The 12,550-nt window shown below is 38.5% G+C and overlaps 2 protein-coding genes across 4 annotated transcripts in view; both read right to left on the minus strand.

Moving 5' to 3' along the window:
* C1H11orf65 (chromosome 1 C11orf65 homolog) overlaps window positions 1-8,430 on the minus strand; it is a 103,122-nt gene extending 94,692 nt beyond the window's left edge. Inside the window, exons 1-2 of the mRNA XM_061144294.1 lie at window positions 8,308-8,430; window positions 4,111-4,245 (exon numbers count right to left, since the gene is read on the minus strand). Of these exons, the coding sequence (XP_061000277.1) occupies window positions 4,111-4,245; window positions 8,308-8,346 (174 nt within the window). The 5' untranslated portion in view covers window positions 8,347-8,430. The remainder of the gene's footprint in view (window positions 1-4,110; window positions 4,246-8,307) is intronic.
* POGLUT3 (protein O-glucosyltransferase 3) overlaps window positions 6,177-12,550 on the minus strand; it is a 31,397-nt gene continuing 25,023 nt past the window's right edge. For 2 of the 3 annotated variants that reach the window (XM_061144268.1, XM_061144281.1), the window contains exons 6-8: window positions 11,788-11,982; window positions 9,854-9,958; window positions 6,177-8,598 (exon numbers count right to left, since the gene is read on the minus strand). In XM_061144268.1, the coding sequence (XP_061000251.1) occupies window positions 8,473-8,598; window positions 9,854-9,958; window positions 11,788-11,982 (426 nt within the window). In that variant the 3' untranslated portion in view covers window positions 6,177-8,472. The remainder of the gene's footprint in view (window positions 8,599-9,853; window positions 9,959-11,787; window positions 11,983-12,550) is intronic. The other variant, XR_009693052.1, reaches the window with a different exon arrangement.

Raw genomic sequence — 12,550 nt, forward strand, 5'->3', positions numbered from 1 at the left:
TTGAGGAATAATAAAGTTACATTTCAAGAACAAAAAGTGCTCAACTGGGGAGGGTCAAGTAAATTGAGAATAAAGAATTAGATTTGGTCAAATAAAGTTGCTTATTGGAATAGCAAGTAAGCAAGCTTGAGATGTGTTAAGGAAGTGGGAAAATTGAGAAAGTGAATATTCAAACAATTCTTTGAGTGCTGAAACGGAACAGAGATAGGAGTATTTAGCTGGAAGGCAGGAAAGGCTGGATTCAAGAGTTTTTTTAATATATGGGAGATACTAAGGCACACTAAGATGTTGTTTTGTATTAAAGGTAAAGTCTTTTGTAGGTTTGGAAAGGACAAGGTCCAGAGAAGAAAAGGAAGTAGGGGCAGTTGCTGGCCTCAGATAAAAAACAATATATATGTTTATTATAAAGTGCCAAATTTAATCAATGTGAAAATACCTCAGAAATTCTTATATACTAACAAGTACTATCAAGCCACTGTTCAGGTCATGATGGTTTTACTATATCCAGGTTCCACTCGCAAATTCAGAGTTAAGATTTTTATCTAACCTCAATCACAAATTTCTATTATAGGAGATCATGGTTCCGCTGATCTATTTAGGCTCAAGAGAAAAACCTTACAAGGTAAATCTTTGAAGTCTAAGTTCCATTTACTCATTTAAAAGTTTGAAAACAGCATTCAAATTAACTTGCTGAGATCAGAACCTATACTTCCCGTTTTGTTTTCCTACTATTTTATTGAATAAACAAATGTAAAAAAAAAAAACTGTGCTTCGTGATCTTTGTCAGTTTTGTAATTTCACTTTTCCTTTTTTCCTGTGGCCCTTTATACAAAGAGCGGAAGAGGTAAGACAACTAATAGCCTCGTCGTTAAAAACGATTTAAAGACGGAAAACCATTTAACGGATCGAACAGGAAAAAATTCTAGGAAACAACGTGAGGTAGGTTAACAAGTACTTCCCGCCAGGCCTGAAGGTGGACGAGACAGTATCTCTGCACGGGGAGGGGGGCCCAGCGAGCAGGAGGAATACGCAGTGAGCTCTTGTCAACCACAGCGAGGCGAGTTCACCACAGGCGAGGAGAGGGAACGCAGGGCAAGGGGTTAATCCTGGGCAAGATCGTACGCGAAACGCTGGACGCCCAATGGGTCTCGGGGAAAGGAAACGTCACTAAGGGGGCGGATGGGGCGCGGACCTCAAGGACACGGGGCGTTCAGCACACTGAACCAGAGGAGCCTCAGACCCAGTCGTCACACACGCAAGCCGAAGGGAAGCAGTACCGGCTGAGGCGGACGGGGCACCCTTTTCCCTTCACCTGCCTATCGCCGCCGAGTGGGGCTCCGCGGGTGCCTTCCCTAACGCCGCAGACGGAAATGACGTAGCCCAGTTCCTCTTTGTTCGGCTTGGCCAGGCCCTGTTAGTCCCGCCTCCCGGCCCCGCCCTTCGGCTCCCAGCTGTTGCGCCTGTTTCCGCAACGTGAGCGTGGAAAGGATTGGATCCGTTAGAAGCTCTCCGGTGATTGTCAAATGCTCAGAGGCAGAGGGTTTGGGACAGCAGGAAAGCCGAAGGGACATTCTGCGAAGTTGGGCTCAACATTTTATAACACCCGGTTACTTCAACTAAGGACTTGGAAGATATTGGAGAAATGTGGTGAAAGCCTTTCTACTGACTGAATTTCAGTTCAGTCGCTCAGCTGTGTCCGACTCTCTGCGACCCCATGGAGTGCAGCACGCCAGGCCCCTTTCCATCACCAACGGCCAGAGTTTACTCAAACTCATGTTCATTGAGCCCGTGATGCCATCCAACCATCTCATCCTCTGCCATCCCCTTCTCCTCCTGCTTTCAATCTTTCCCAGCATCAGGGTCTTTTCAAACGAGTCAGTTCTTTGCATCAGATGGTCAAAGTATTGGGAGTTTCAGGTTCAGCATCAGTCCTTCCAATGAATATTCAGGACTGGTTTCCTTTAGGATGGACTGTTTGGATCTCCTTGCAGGCCAAGGGACTCTCAAGAGTCTTCTCCAGCACCATAGTTCAAAAGCATCATTTCTTCCACACTCAGCCTTCTTTACAGTCCAACTCTCACAATCATACATGACTACTGGAAAAACCATAGCTTTGACTAGACGGACCTTTGTTGGCAAAGTACTGTCTCTGCTTTTTAATATGCTGTCTAGGTTGGTCATAACTTTTCTTCCAAGGAGCAAGTGTCTTTTAATTTCATGGCTGCAGTCACCATCTGCAGTGATTTTGGAGCCCCCCAAAATAAATGACTGAATTTATTCTTTTGTAAATAAAAGAACTGACTCTTCTAGCACCTTGACAGATCCTCTGCAGGATCAAAGAGTAAGTGACACTTGACAGCAGTCCAGTGCTATTTCTAAATTTAAGTTCTTTAACTAAACCAATTTTTAACTGAAAATAGATGATCTCTTCAATGAATTCCTAGGTAAATTTAAATTATACAAATGCTGCCGATCTAAACCAACTTTGCTTTGCTTGCATTTCAAATGTTTCACTCTTGGCAGTTTGTTTTAGTTTGTCATTTATTGCAATGTCAGATATCTTGTTTGGAAACTGCCCAGTTCTGCTATTTTCCTCTTGTGCTCATGCACATAATACCATTAATTTGTAATTAATTGTTGGAAGGTTAACATCCAAGGGAATAAACAGCTGAAGAAAATGTTCCCTATATAATATGGAATTATACAGAAGAAATTCCCTATAGGCTAATTCATTGACACCTTGACTTTCCAGAGTTCTTTAAAACCATTATTGCAAATCAGAATAAACGGATGTGAGCTTTAGTTCCCTTTCATGTAGTTGCTTGATGCATTAATACACAGTAGCTATGAATAATAAACTGTAAAGATACAGTCATGGAAACATTAGGTATAATTGTGCTTTTTGTTTGTTTTACTTTAAAAATAAGTCCCACATATTTTTAATAAAGTGCCAGTCAATTATGATTACTATTTGAGCATGTATTATTTTACCATTAACCTGATCTAGAAGAATTCAGTAATTCCTTAGTAATAGGCTCAGACCTTTCTCTATTGCTCTAATATATGTAAAGGGCTTCCCAGGTGGCACTAGTGGAAAGGAACCCATGTGCCAATGCAGAACACGTAAGAGACCAGAGTTCAGTCCCTGGGTGTGGAAGGTCCCCTGGAAGAGGGCATGACAATCCATTCCAGTATTTCTGCCTAGAGAATTACACAGACAGAGGAGTTTGGCGGGGCTACAGTCCATGGGGTCGCAAAGATTCAGAAACAACTGAAGTGATTTGGCACACATGCAATATATGTAAAAATATCTGAATTTTTTTAAAAGAAAAAGTTTATTTAGTCACAAAGGATTATTAAGACTTAAAACCATCAGTTTTTCTATTGATTTATTTATAGGCACCTGCTTAAATCTAGGAACAGTTAATTAGGAAACGGAACTCAGAGGAACTTCTGGGTGGTTTTACAAACTTTGCCTTCCTTCTCTCTGTTTCCCATATCCCTCCTTATTCCCCTCTCTTCCCCCTCCCCTTCTTTTTATTATTATACAACAGTTATTATTACATTAATGAAATGAATATTTTTGCTTTCTAGTTAGAATGCAAAGATTTATAAGCCAAGTAAAGACAAGAGATAAGGGAAAAAACTGAATTAATCTAAGAGAAGAATATTTTGTGCAGAGGTAGAGGAGTCACAATTACATGCTATTTCTTTCCTCTACTACTTAGACACTGGAACAAACCTCAACAGTGGACAAGCCTGCCCCCCCATGTTAGCATGGAGTCTTTTAAAAATACCTAATATAGTAGAAAAACCACAATGTCACACATGAGGAGTGGGTGTGGATCAAAGTCACAGTCTTGCAGTGGCCTAAAAGAAGCCAGAGGGGGTTAGCCTGTGAAAAATGAAATCAAGATACCTAAATTAAAAAGAATTAGGAGACCAGTAGGGGGAGCCCTCACACCCATTCCCAGTAGTAGAGCCCAACTGGAAGAAGAATCCTCTTCTTTTCTGGCAAGGACTCAGCCAATGAAAGGCCATGGACTCTTGGTTTACTACAGCCCTCCCAACTTCCTTTTCCTCTCTATAAAAGCATTCTCCTTTCCTTACCCTTTGGGGACTTGCATGTGCCTCACTATGTTTGCATGCCTGGTTTGCAGATCTCTCCTGATGCTGAATAAACCCATCCTTGCTGGAGAAATATCTGGAAGTCTGTTGTGTAAGGGCATCAGCAGTTTGAAGAGGCTGGGAGATAGGAATGGGCACTGTTAGTTGATTCTTTGGACAGAGATCTGTCTTCCTCATCCCCATGACTCATTGAGAATTGCCCTGTTGCTTTCTTTTTTCTTTTAAAAATTCAATTAATTTATCCAGGTCTTGCCCTATGGATATCCTTTAAAATGAAATGGTAGTCGTTAAATATAGCATTTTCCTGGGTTCTATGAGTTGTTTTAGAGAATTACTGAACCTGAGAGGTATCATGGGCACCTCTGAATTTGCAGCCAGTTGGTCAGAAGTGTGGGTAGCCTAGGAAACTAACTTGTGCTGGTGTCTGTAAAGACAGTCTTGTGGAACAACGAGCCCTAAACCTGTAGGATCTGATGCTAATCTGGGTGGTTAGCATCAAACTGTATTGAAGTACATCCAGTTGGGGGTGAAACAAAACAGGTAGCTCATGAAAATATTTCTTCTTTCCTAACTCTCTTTCCTCACTTCTGGCAGTCATAACTCCCCTACCCTTCCTGTGCACACTTCCAGGATGTGCAATTTCTTTCTATAGAATAAACAAACTCCAGTTGTTTTTTTTTCCCCTGTGTTTAAGAAATGTTGCAGTGTTGCTTATCAGAGTTTAGTGTGGCTTCCTCTTCCACATAGCTCTATAGAGAGAACTTGTCTTAAAAAAGAAAAAAAAATTTTTTTTCTAAAGTTTGCAGAAATAACAGTTAATATTTACTTCAGGCATTCATCCGGACATGGCAATGCTGAAATGCTTTTCCTTCAGCATTTCTTTCTGCCCTCAAGGCCTTATATTGTTTTTTTGTTTTTTTGTTTTTTTAGTTGGAGGCTAATTACTTCACAACATTTCAGTGGGTTTTGTCATACATTGATATGAATCAGCCATGGATTTACACGTATTCCCCATCCCGATCCCCGCTCCCACCTCCCTCTCCACCCGATTCCTCTGGGTCTTCCCAGTGCACCAGGCCTGAGCACTTGTCTCATGCATCCCACCTGGGCTGGTGATCTGTTTCACCATAGATAGTATACATGCTGTTCTTAAAAAAGAAAATTTTGATCTCAGTAACTGGAATGGTTCCACGAGAGGTTGGCATAAGTTAGGGGCAGCAGTAGTTGGGATAGGATAAACTCTGGTTCTGTGCATAGAAGATCTGGTTCTGTTCATAGAAGAGGGATTTTTACTGCCTGGTTAATTTTTTCTCAACTATTGAAAGTCAAACATAACTCACCACCACAAGGATGATTTCATACCCCTCTAAATAAGAAACTGGTATTTCTTCTTTCCTTGGCCTTATGTCAGGGGAGAATGTTTCCTCTCTCTACCTGCTATGGACTGAAAGTTTGCCAGTACCCAACCCCACAAACTAATATGTTGAAACCCTCATCCCTAATGTAATGGTATTTGGAGACAGCCTTTGAGAGGTAATTAGGTCATGAGGGTGGAGTCCCCTGTGATGCAATTAGTACTCTTATAAGAGAGACAGGAGAGAGTTGCTTCCTCTCTCTTTGCTTTCTGCCATGTGAGGATACAAAGAGAAGGTATCAGTCTGCAAACCAGGAAATGGGCTCTCACCAGACTTCAGTATGCTGGCACTTTGATTTTGGACTGACTGCCTCCAGAACTGTGAGAAATAAATATTTTCTGTCAAAGCCACCCAGTCTATTGTAAACTTTTTATAATGGTAGCATGAACTAAGACACTGCACTTACTATATTTTCACCTGAAATAACAGAAAATAATGGTGTCAAGCCGAAATATATTTTCCCTCAATATTAATTTCTACTCACTAGGGATTTAGTGTTGGTGATAAAAGTTTTAATTCATTCATTCATGAAGACATAATAGAATGAAAACTAGACCAACCCAGTTACAGAAATACCAAAACTATAGGTGGTTCAATCCTCTTTCTTAAAAAACAAAACTTATCTTTTTCAAATTTCTTTAGAAAGTGTACTTTATTTAAAAAGTGTAAATAATATATTCCATGATACAAAATTCTAGGCATAGTACATTTTAAAATAGCACAAAGGAAATATAAATATTCATTTTATCTTCTTATATAAATATCTTTTATGCATTTATTTTCTTTTCCTAGGTTTGTATTTTTCATTATTGTCCAATCTGATTCATACTTACAGTAAAAACATTTTAAATATCATAGACAGGTTTAAGGCAAAAGTGAAAATTTCCTTCTCTCCATTCCCTCCTCAGATATTGGTGAATATCCTTTCAACCATGTGGATACATTTTGTTTTTTACATATATAGTGTCACATTATACATGTTGTTCTGTAACTTTTTTCACTGAACACTGTCATGAAAAGCTTTCATGATAGTGCATTTAGAGCTAATTCATTCTTTTTAATGGTTAAACTGTATTCCTTGATGTATAGATATCTATTTAGCCAGCTCCCTCATGATGACTAGTATGTTTCCAACATTTTATTGGGGTTTCTCTGGTGGTTCAAATGGTAAAGAATCCACCTGTAATGCAGGAGACCTGGGTTTGATCCCTGGGTTGGGAAGATGCCCTGGAGAAGGGAATGGCCACCTACTCCAGTATTCTTGCCTGTAACAAAATGTTGATAGCTTATTTTTGATAAATGTAGTTATTATATTAGCTTACATACAATCCATGGGGTCACAAAGAGTTGGACACAACTGAGGAACTAACACTTTCACATATCCTCACACCCGTCTCCTCCACAGGATTTAGTCACTGTGCAGCTTATCCTTTATTTTATACTTATGCACTTGTGCTTTTGAGCAACTGGTGCGTATTATTGTTTTCCATGGACAGATGCTATAGGTGCTTAGTTGTATCCGACTCTTTGCGACTCCATGGACTGTAGCCTGCCAGGCTCCTCTGTCCATGGGATTTTCCAGGCAAGAATACGGGAGTGGGTCACCATTTTGTCCTCCAGGGGATCTTCCTGACCCAGGGAAAAAACCCACATCTCCTGCATCTTCTGTATTGCTGGCGGATTCTTTATACTGCTGAACACCAGGGAAGCCTTGGTTTTGATTACACCATTACAAAATGTGCTTTTGCTTTCATCTAGTTTAAAAAAAAATTCTGTGTCCCTATTCAGTAAAGAATAAATATGGCTCATTTAAAGTGGTCACACTGTTTTCCAGGTTAAGTAAATATTTCAATTAGAAGAGTAAATATTTTTGAATTGGGAGTGTGGATATTTCCTGTTTGGGGAGTGTGTTCTTTGATGAACTGAGTTTCAAATTGGTGATATTACAAGGAGTGTGTAATGAATTTCTGGACTGTAAGTCTTAAGACTACACCCTGTCCTAAAAGGCAAAGTAAATTTCCAAAGATTTTATCTTAGTAATATAGCACAGTGAAATACAGAAGGGGTACAGTGAAGAATAGATGCTTACTTTTGTCATTAGTTTATTAGTGAATCCCAAGATATCAGGCTTCCTGGAGCTTGTTGCAGAGGTATTCAAGCATCCCTTTTAAAGATTAAAAAGAATTAAAGATCCCTAACTGGCTACAGTTATCATTTATTCAAATATATAGATAATGAAGATACCCATAGGATGCTCTCATCTATTTTAAAAAATTGGGTTGTCCTTGATGGGTGTCCAACTCAGATCGACTGGGAATTATTAGCTTAAGGCACTGTCTCTGCTTAATTTTTTCTTGGACCTTGAGTAAAGCTTAGTTAAAAGGATATGAATGAGCTTTAAAATAATTTCCCTCCACAGTATCCAAGCTACCTTTAATAACAGAGTCATTCTCATCTTCCTTAATTATTCATAACAGATCTCCCAAGAGGAAACTTGCTATTACTGAATACCAAAAGCAGCTTGTAGCGCCCTGCAAAAATGTATTTTCTTCATAACTGGAAGGGGAAGAGGGAAAGTGAACAAGGGATAGAAACAAACCAATAAATACAATGTAAATAGTTTCATAGAAAGTTATTTATATTTTGGCAAGCCTCTCTATCTACTATGATCCCCAAGTTTTTCTTTTTAGAGAAACTATGGTGATGATAATAGCAGTTTTTACTGAAAAGATATTGATATACTAAGATACTTGGTAATACTTACTCTAATATTGCCCTGTCCATCCACATAGCATGAAAGCATCAAGAGAAGCAGTCCCCTGCATCCAGGCTTCCAGGCTGTCTCCACAGTCTTCACAGCTTAGATTCCATCGGTATGCTGCCAGGAAAGTTCTTGCTGGCACACACAGGAGTGTGAATCTGGACTAACTTAAAGCTCTTGTCTTAAAGGCCTTTTCCTGTGGCATTGGCACAAAGATGCACTATCATCTGGCTGAGGAACAAGTTCCATTCCATCACGTATTTCAGGTTGGCTCAACTGGCGTTCAGCGTATTTCTGGAATGTGGAAAGATTAGTCCAAACTTCATTCCACTGAATCATCCCCACTCATGCTATTGTTTCTAGTTGCTGTGTTATCTTCAGAGTAAAACCAAAGGTCTGATTTATTTCACTCCTAAAGTGACATTTTAACTTTAGTTATGATAGGCACTAGTGTGCTATTTCATAATCTTACAAGGAACCCCAATCCACTATTTTATGCAAAGGTAAGAGCCGTCTTGGAAAGGGACATCAAACAAAGTGTCCCTATTTGAACAACAGCACTTCTTGAATTCATCCTCCACATGTTACTAAATAATTAACTTGGCTGAATATTCAAATCAGTGAACAAAGATGATAAGCATCTCAAAGTAAAGTTTGTGGTTTTTATACATCCTTCCCTTTAGGCCTGTAGTCAGACATGTTTTGCAAATGGTGATGGGACTGTGAAACGTCCCTCCACTTTGGCCACTGACTGGAATATCCCTTTGCATCGGATTTTTCAGTTCTGTGGTCCCTCAGTATGCACGGTTCCATGTCCTCCGACTGTGAAGTACTGCAGTGTGCAAGTATGTGCTCAGGTGTGTCTGACTCTTGTGACCCAGTGGACTGTAGCCCACCAAGCTCCTCTGTCCATGGGATTCTCCAGGCAAGAATACTGGAACAGGTTGCCATTTCCTTCTCCAGGGGATCTTTCTGATCCAGGGATCAAACCCACGTCTCTTGCAACTCCTACATTGGCAGATGGATTCTTTACCACTGAGATACAAGGGAAGCCTCAGTACTCAAAAAAAAAACCCCACACATAAATGGACCTGCATGGTTCAAACCCATTTTCTTCAAGGGTCAACTGTACTTTTCATGTTTGTTTTATACAACAAATTAAATATTTGCTTTCCACCCTGTACTGACAGCAAAAGCATGAATCCTAATTAGTAAGGAGAATGAAGAGGTGGATATTTTGAGCAGAAAGAGATGTTAATGATCTCTAGTCCAACCCTCCTATTTTCCATATGAGGAAAGATGTTCTCTGAGGCTCAGAGCTTTTAATTTATATTTGTAAGTTCTCTATAAGTATTGTTCTTCTTAAAACTGAATGGAGATAAAAATGTGGCGGCCACAAAGGGACTTAGTACTATCTTTCTATAGCTTGGTGCCTCAGTGTAGCCAGAGTTCCACAGGCTGACTCTTGAGCCCCTTCAGGAAGCAAGGACTCAGGCCATTTTTCGGTCTGAGGACATTCAACCAAGCAGGATGGATCCTCTGAACTGACCTGTAGTACCCTGTAATAGTAGCAGTAAAGCCGGTGTGGCTGTAGCAGATCCCTAGCAGTCAACTGTCCTTCTTTTGCAATCTTCTTGGCTTCTTCATCATTTTCCTGAAAAGTTTAAAAAGAAACAATGAATGAAAATTACTCCCGCAACCCACAAAGAAAGCTAAGTGGGAGGTAGGAGAGATGTAGGGTTGAATGTGAACATCATGGGAGAGACGAAACGTGATGAAAATATGACTTCAGAATGAGGCTATGGAAACAGACAAAGTACTTTCCTAGACATCTCTGCTATATATGGAAATAATCATGCGTGGTTTGGATCTTCCCAGTGCAACAATCCACATACAGCCCCTATTGTGACTGTCTTGGTACTTTCCAAGTTACTCAGGGAATCTGGGGCTCATCATCTGTTCCCTCAATCTAAGTCTCTCTGCTTGATGTTAAAATACAAACTAGAATAGAATGAATTAGTTTTTATGCTATAACATCTTATTTAAATATTTAGTTTGAATCAAAAAGTTGTTCTAAAAGGGTACCCATGAAAGACTATGTTATTGTTGTAATAAAAAATTCAGTTATTAGTACTTACTAGCTATTCCTTCAATACCAGGAATAGTCAAAATTCCTAATTATACTTTTATAAAATATCTAATATTATATGATGCTGCTCCCAGGAAAAGCCATTTGCAAGCAATTCTGACTCTTCATAAAGGGTCACACAAATATTCTGCCTCAGGTATCCAGTTGTTTCCATAGCCACGTTGCTTCTCAGAAACAGAATAAAGACTTACAGTGGAAGGGTAAATTTTATAATTTCACAATAAAATACAAGAGCTTTTTAGTATTCTTCCTTTAAAAAAAAGAATTCTTATTTTATGGAAAGCTTGTGATTCTTGGGATGTTGTATAGCATGAATTCGTTACAAACTTGTTATCCCACGAAAACCATACAAAAAGATACATGCATCCCAATGTTCACTGCAGCACTATTTTTAACAGCCAAGACAGGGAGGCAACCTAAGTGTCCACTGACAGATAAATGGATAAAGAAGATGTAGTACATATACACAGTGGAATATTACTCAGCCATAAAAAGTAGGAAATAATGCCATTTGCAGCAACATGAATGGACATAGAGAGTGTCAATACTGAGTGAAGTAAGACAGAGAAAGACAAATATATGACAGCACTTATGTGTGGAATCTAAAAAAAAATGATACAAATGAATCTATTTGCAAAACAGAAATAGTCACAGATAGAGAAAACAAATTATGGTTCCCAAGGGGAAAAAAGGGAGGGATAAATTGGGAGATTAGGATTGACATATATGCACTATTAAATATAAAATACACAACTGACAAGAACCTACTGTAGCACACAGGGGACTCTGCTCGGTCCTCTGTGATGACCTATATGGGAACAGAATCTAAAAAAGAGTGGAGATGTGTGTATGTAGACCTGATTCACTTTGTGGTTCAGCAGAAACTAACAACACTGTAAATCAACTTTATTCCAATAAAAATTAATTTAAAAACTTGTGCCCTTTTTTCTAACTGGGGAAAACAATTTTAAATTAAAACTGCTTTAATTTAAAGCAATTAAACCATAATTGTTTTAAATATTTTCTTGTGCATAAAGCACTTTAACCCTGGTCTTTTTAATCTGTAATTTGCATTTGGTGTGTGTGCATGAATAGTGATCCTTTAGAAAAACCTATATTCTATGTAACACTGTACATCAAATCTTCTAAAAATCCTCAAACATAGTGGGCATTCAAAATGGTTCTGATGTTGATTTCAGGGAAACAAAAATTTCACAAAATAACATTTCATTTGCCTAAATGATGTCAAATTGTGTTACGATGAAACTTGTGTAACTAAATAATACTGGTGAATTTGTTATGACCTAAATAAATTAAAATTATGGAAAGCATACCTTGGCCCATTCAACTTTCTCTAGTAGATCACTAAGATTTCTTTTAATTGGAATATAATGTTTCCACGGCTTCAGTGCCATATAGAAATGTTCATAATATGGTGAGTCCTGCTTCAGAACCAAACTGTCACCAAGCATGAGATATGGATATCTATAAGCAGCCACGGTCCCATCCACATTCACTTGATACTTGTACTAAAAGATTAAAACAAACACAGAAGTTTTAGCAGTCATTTGCTTCAGTTCTCCTTCTGGTTAACACTGTAATATTAAATATAAAGAAATTGTTTTCCAACTTAATATTTATAAGCTTTCCATTTTATTTTGTAACACACATCTTCTCTTTGTATTAAAATCATAAGCAGCATTTGTCAGGTCAATTTTGAGAAACATAACATATTTAAAGATAAGGTGATAAATAATTTTAGGAAGTGGGAATGCTATGTCTATGTAATGGGGAATTCAGATTTCTGTAACCAGGTAAGAAAACTATTTCCAAAGCTCTATGTTTATTAAAGCTTAATACTGATAATAATTTACACTTTTATTTATACGTTATTTCATTTGTTCCTTACACCCACATAAGTATGAAAAGGGAAGGCATTATCTCAAAGTTCGGTTTTAGAGCTGAGGAAACAGAAACCTGGAGAAGACTAAGGGCTAGTGTGATGCCGGCAACACAGTACATAAACTGTTCACATGTTTGCTGGATTAATAAATTTTGATTTACATTTTAAAATCATTTTTCATTCAATTATAATAA

Source organism: Dama dama, chromosome 1, assembly GCF_033118175.1.
Source record: "Dama dama isolate Ldn47 chromosome 1, ASM3311817v1, whole genome shotgun sequence".
Lineage (NCBI taxonomy): Eukaryota > Metazoa > Chordata > Mammalia > Artiodactyla > Cervidae > Dama > Dama dama.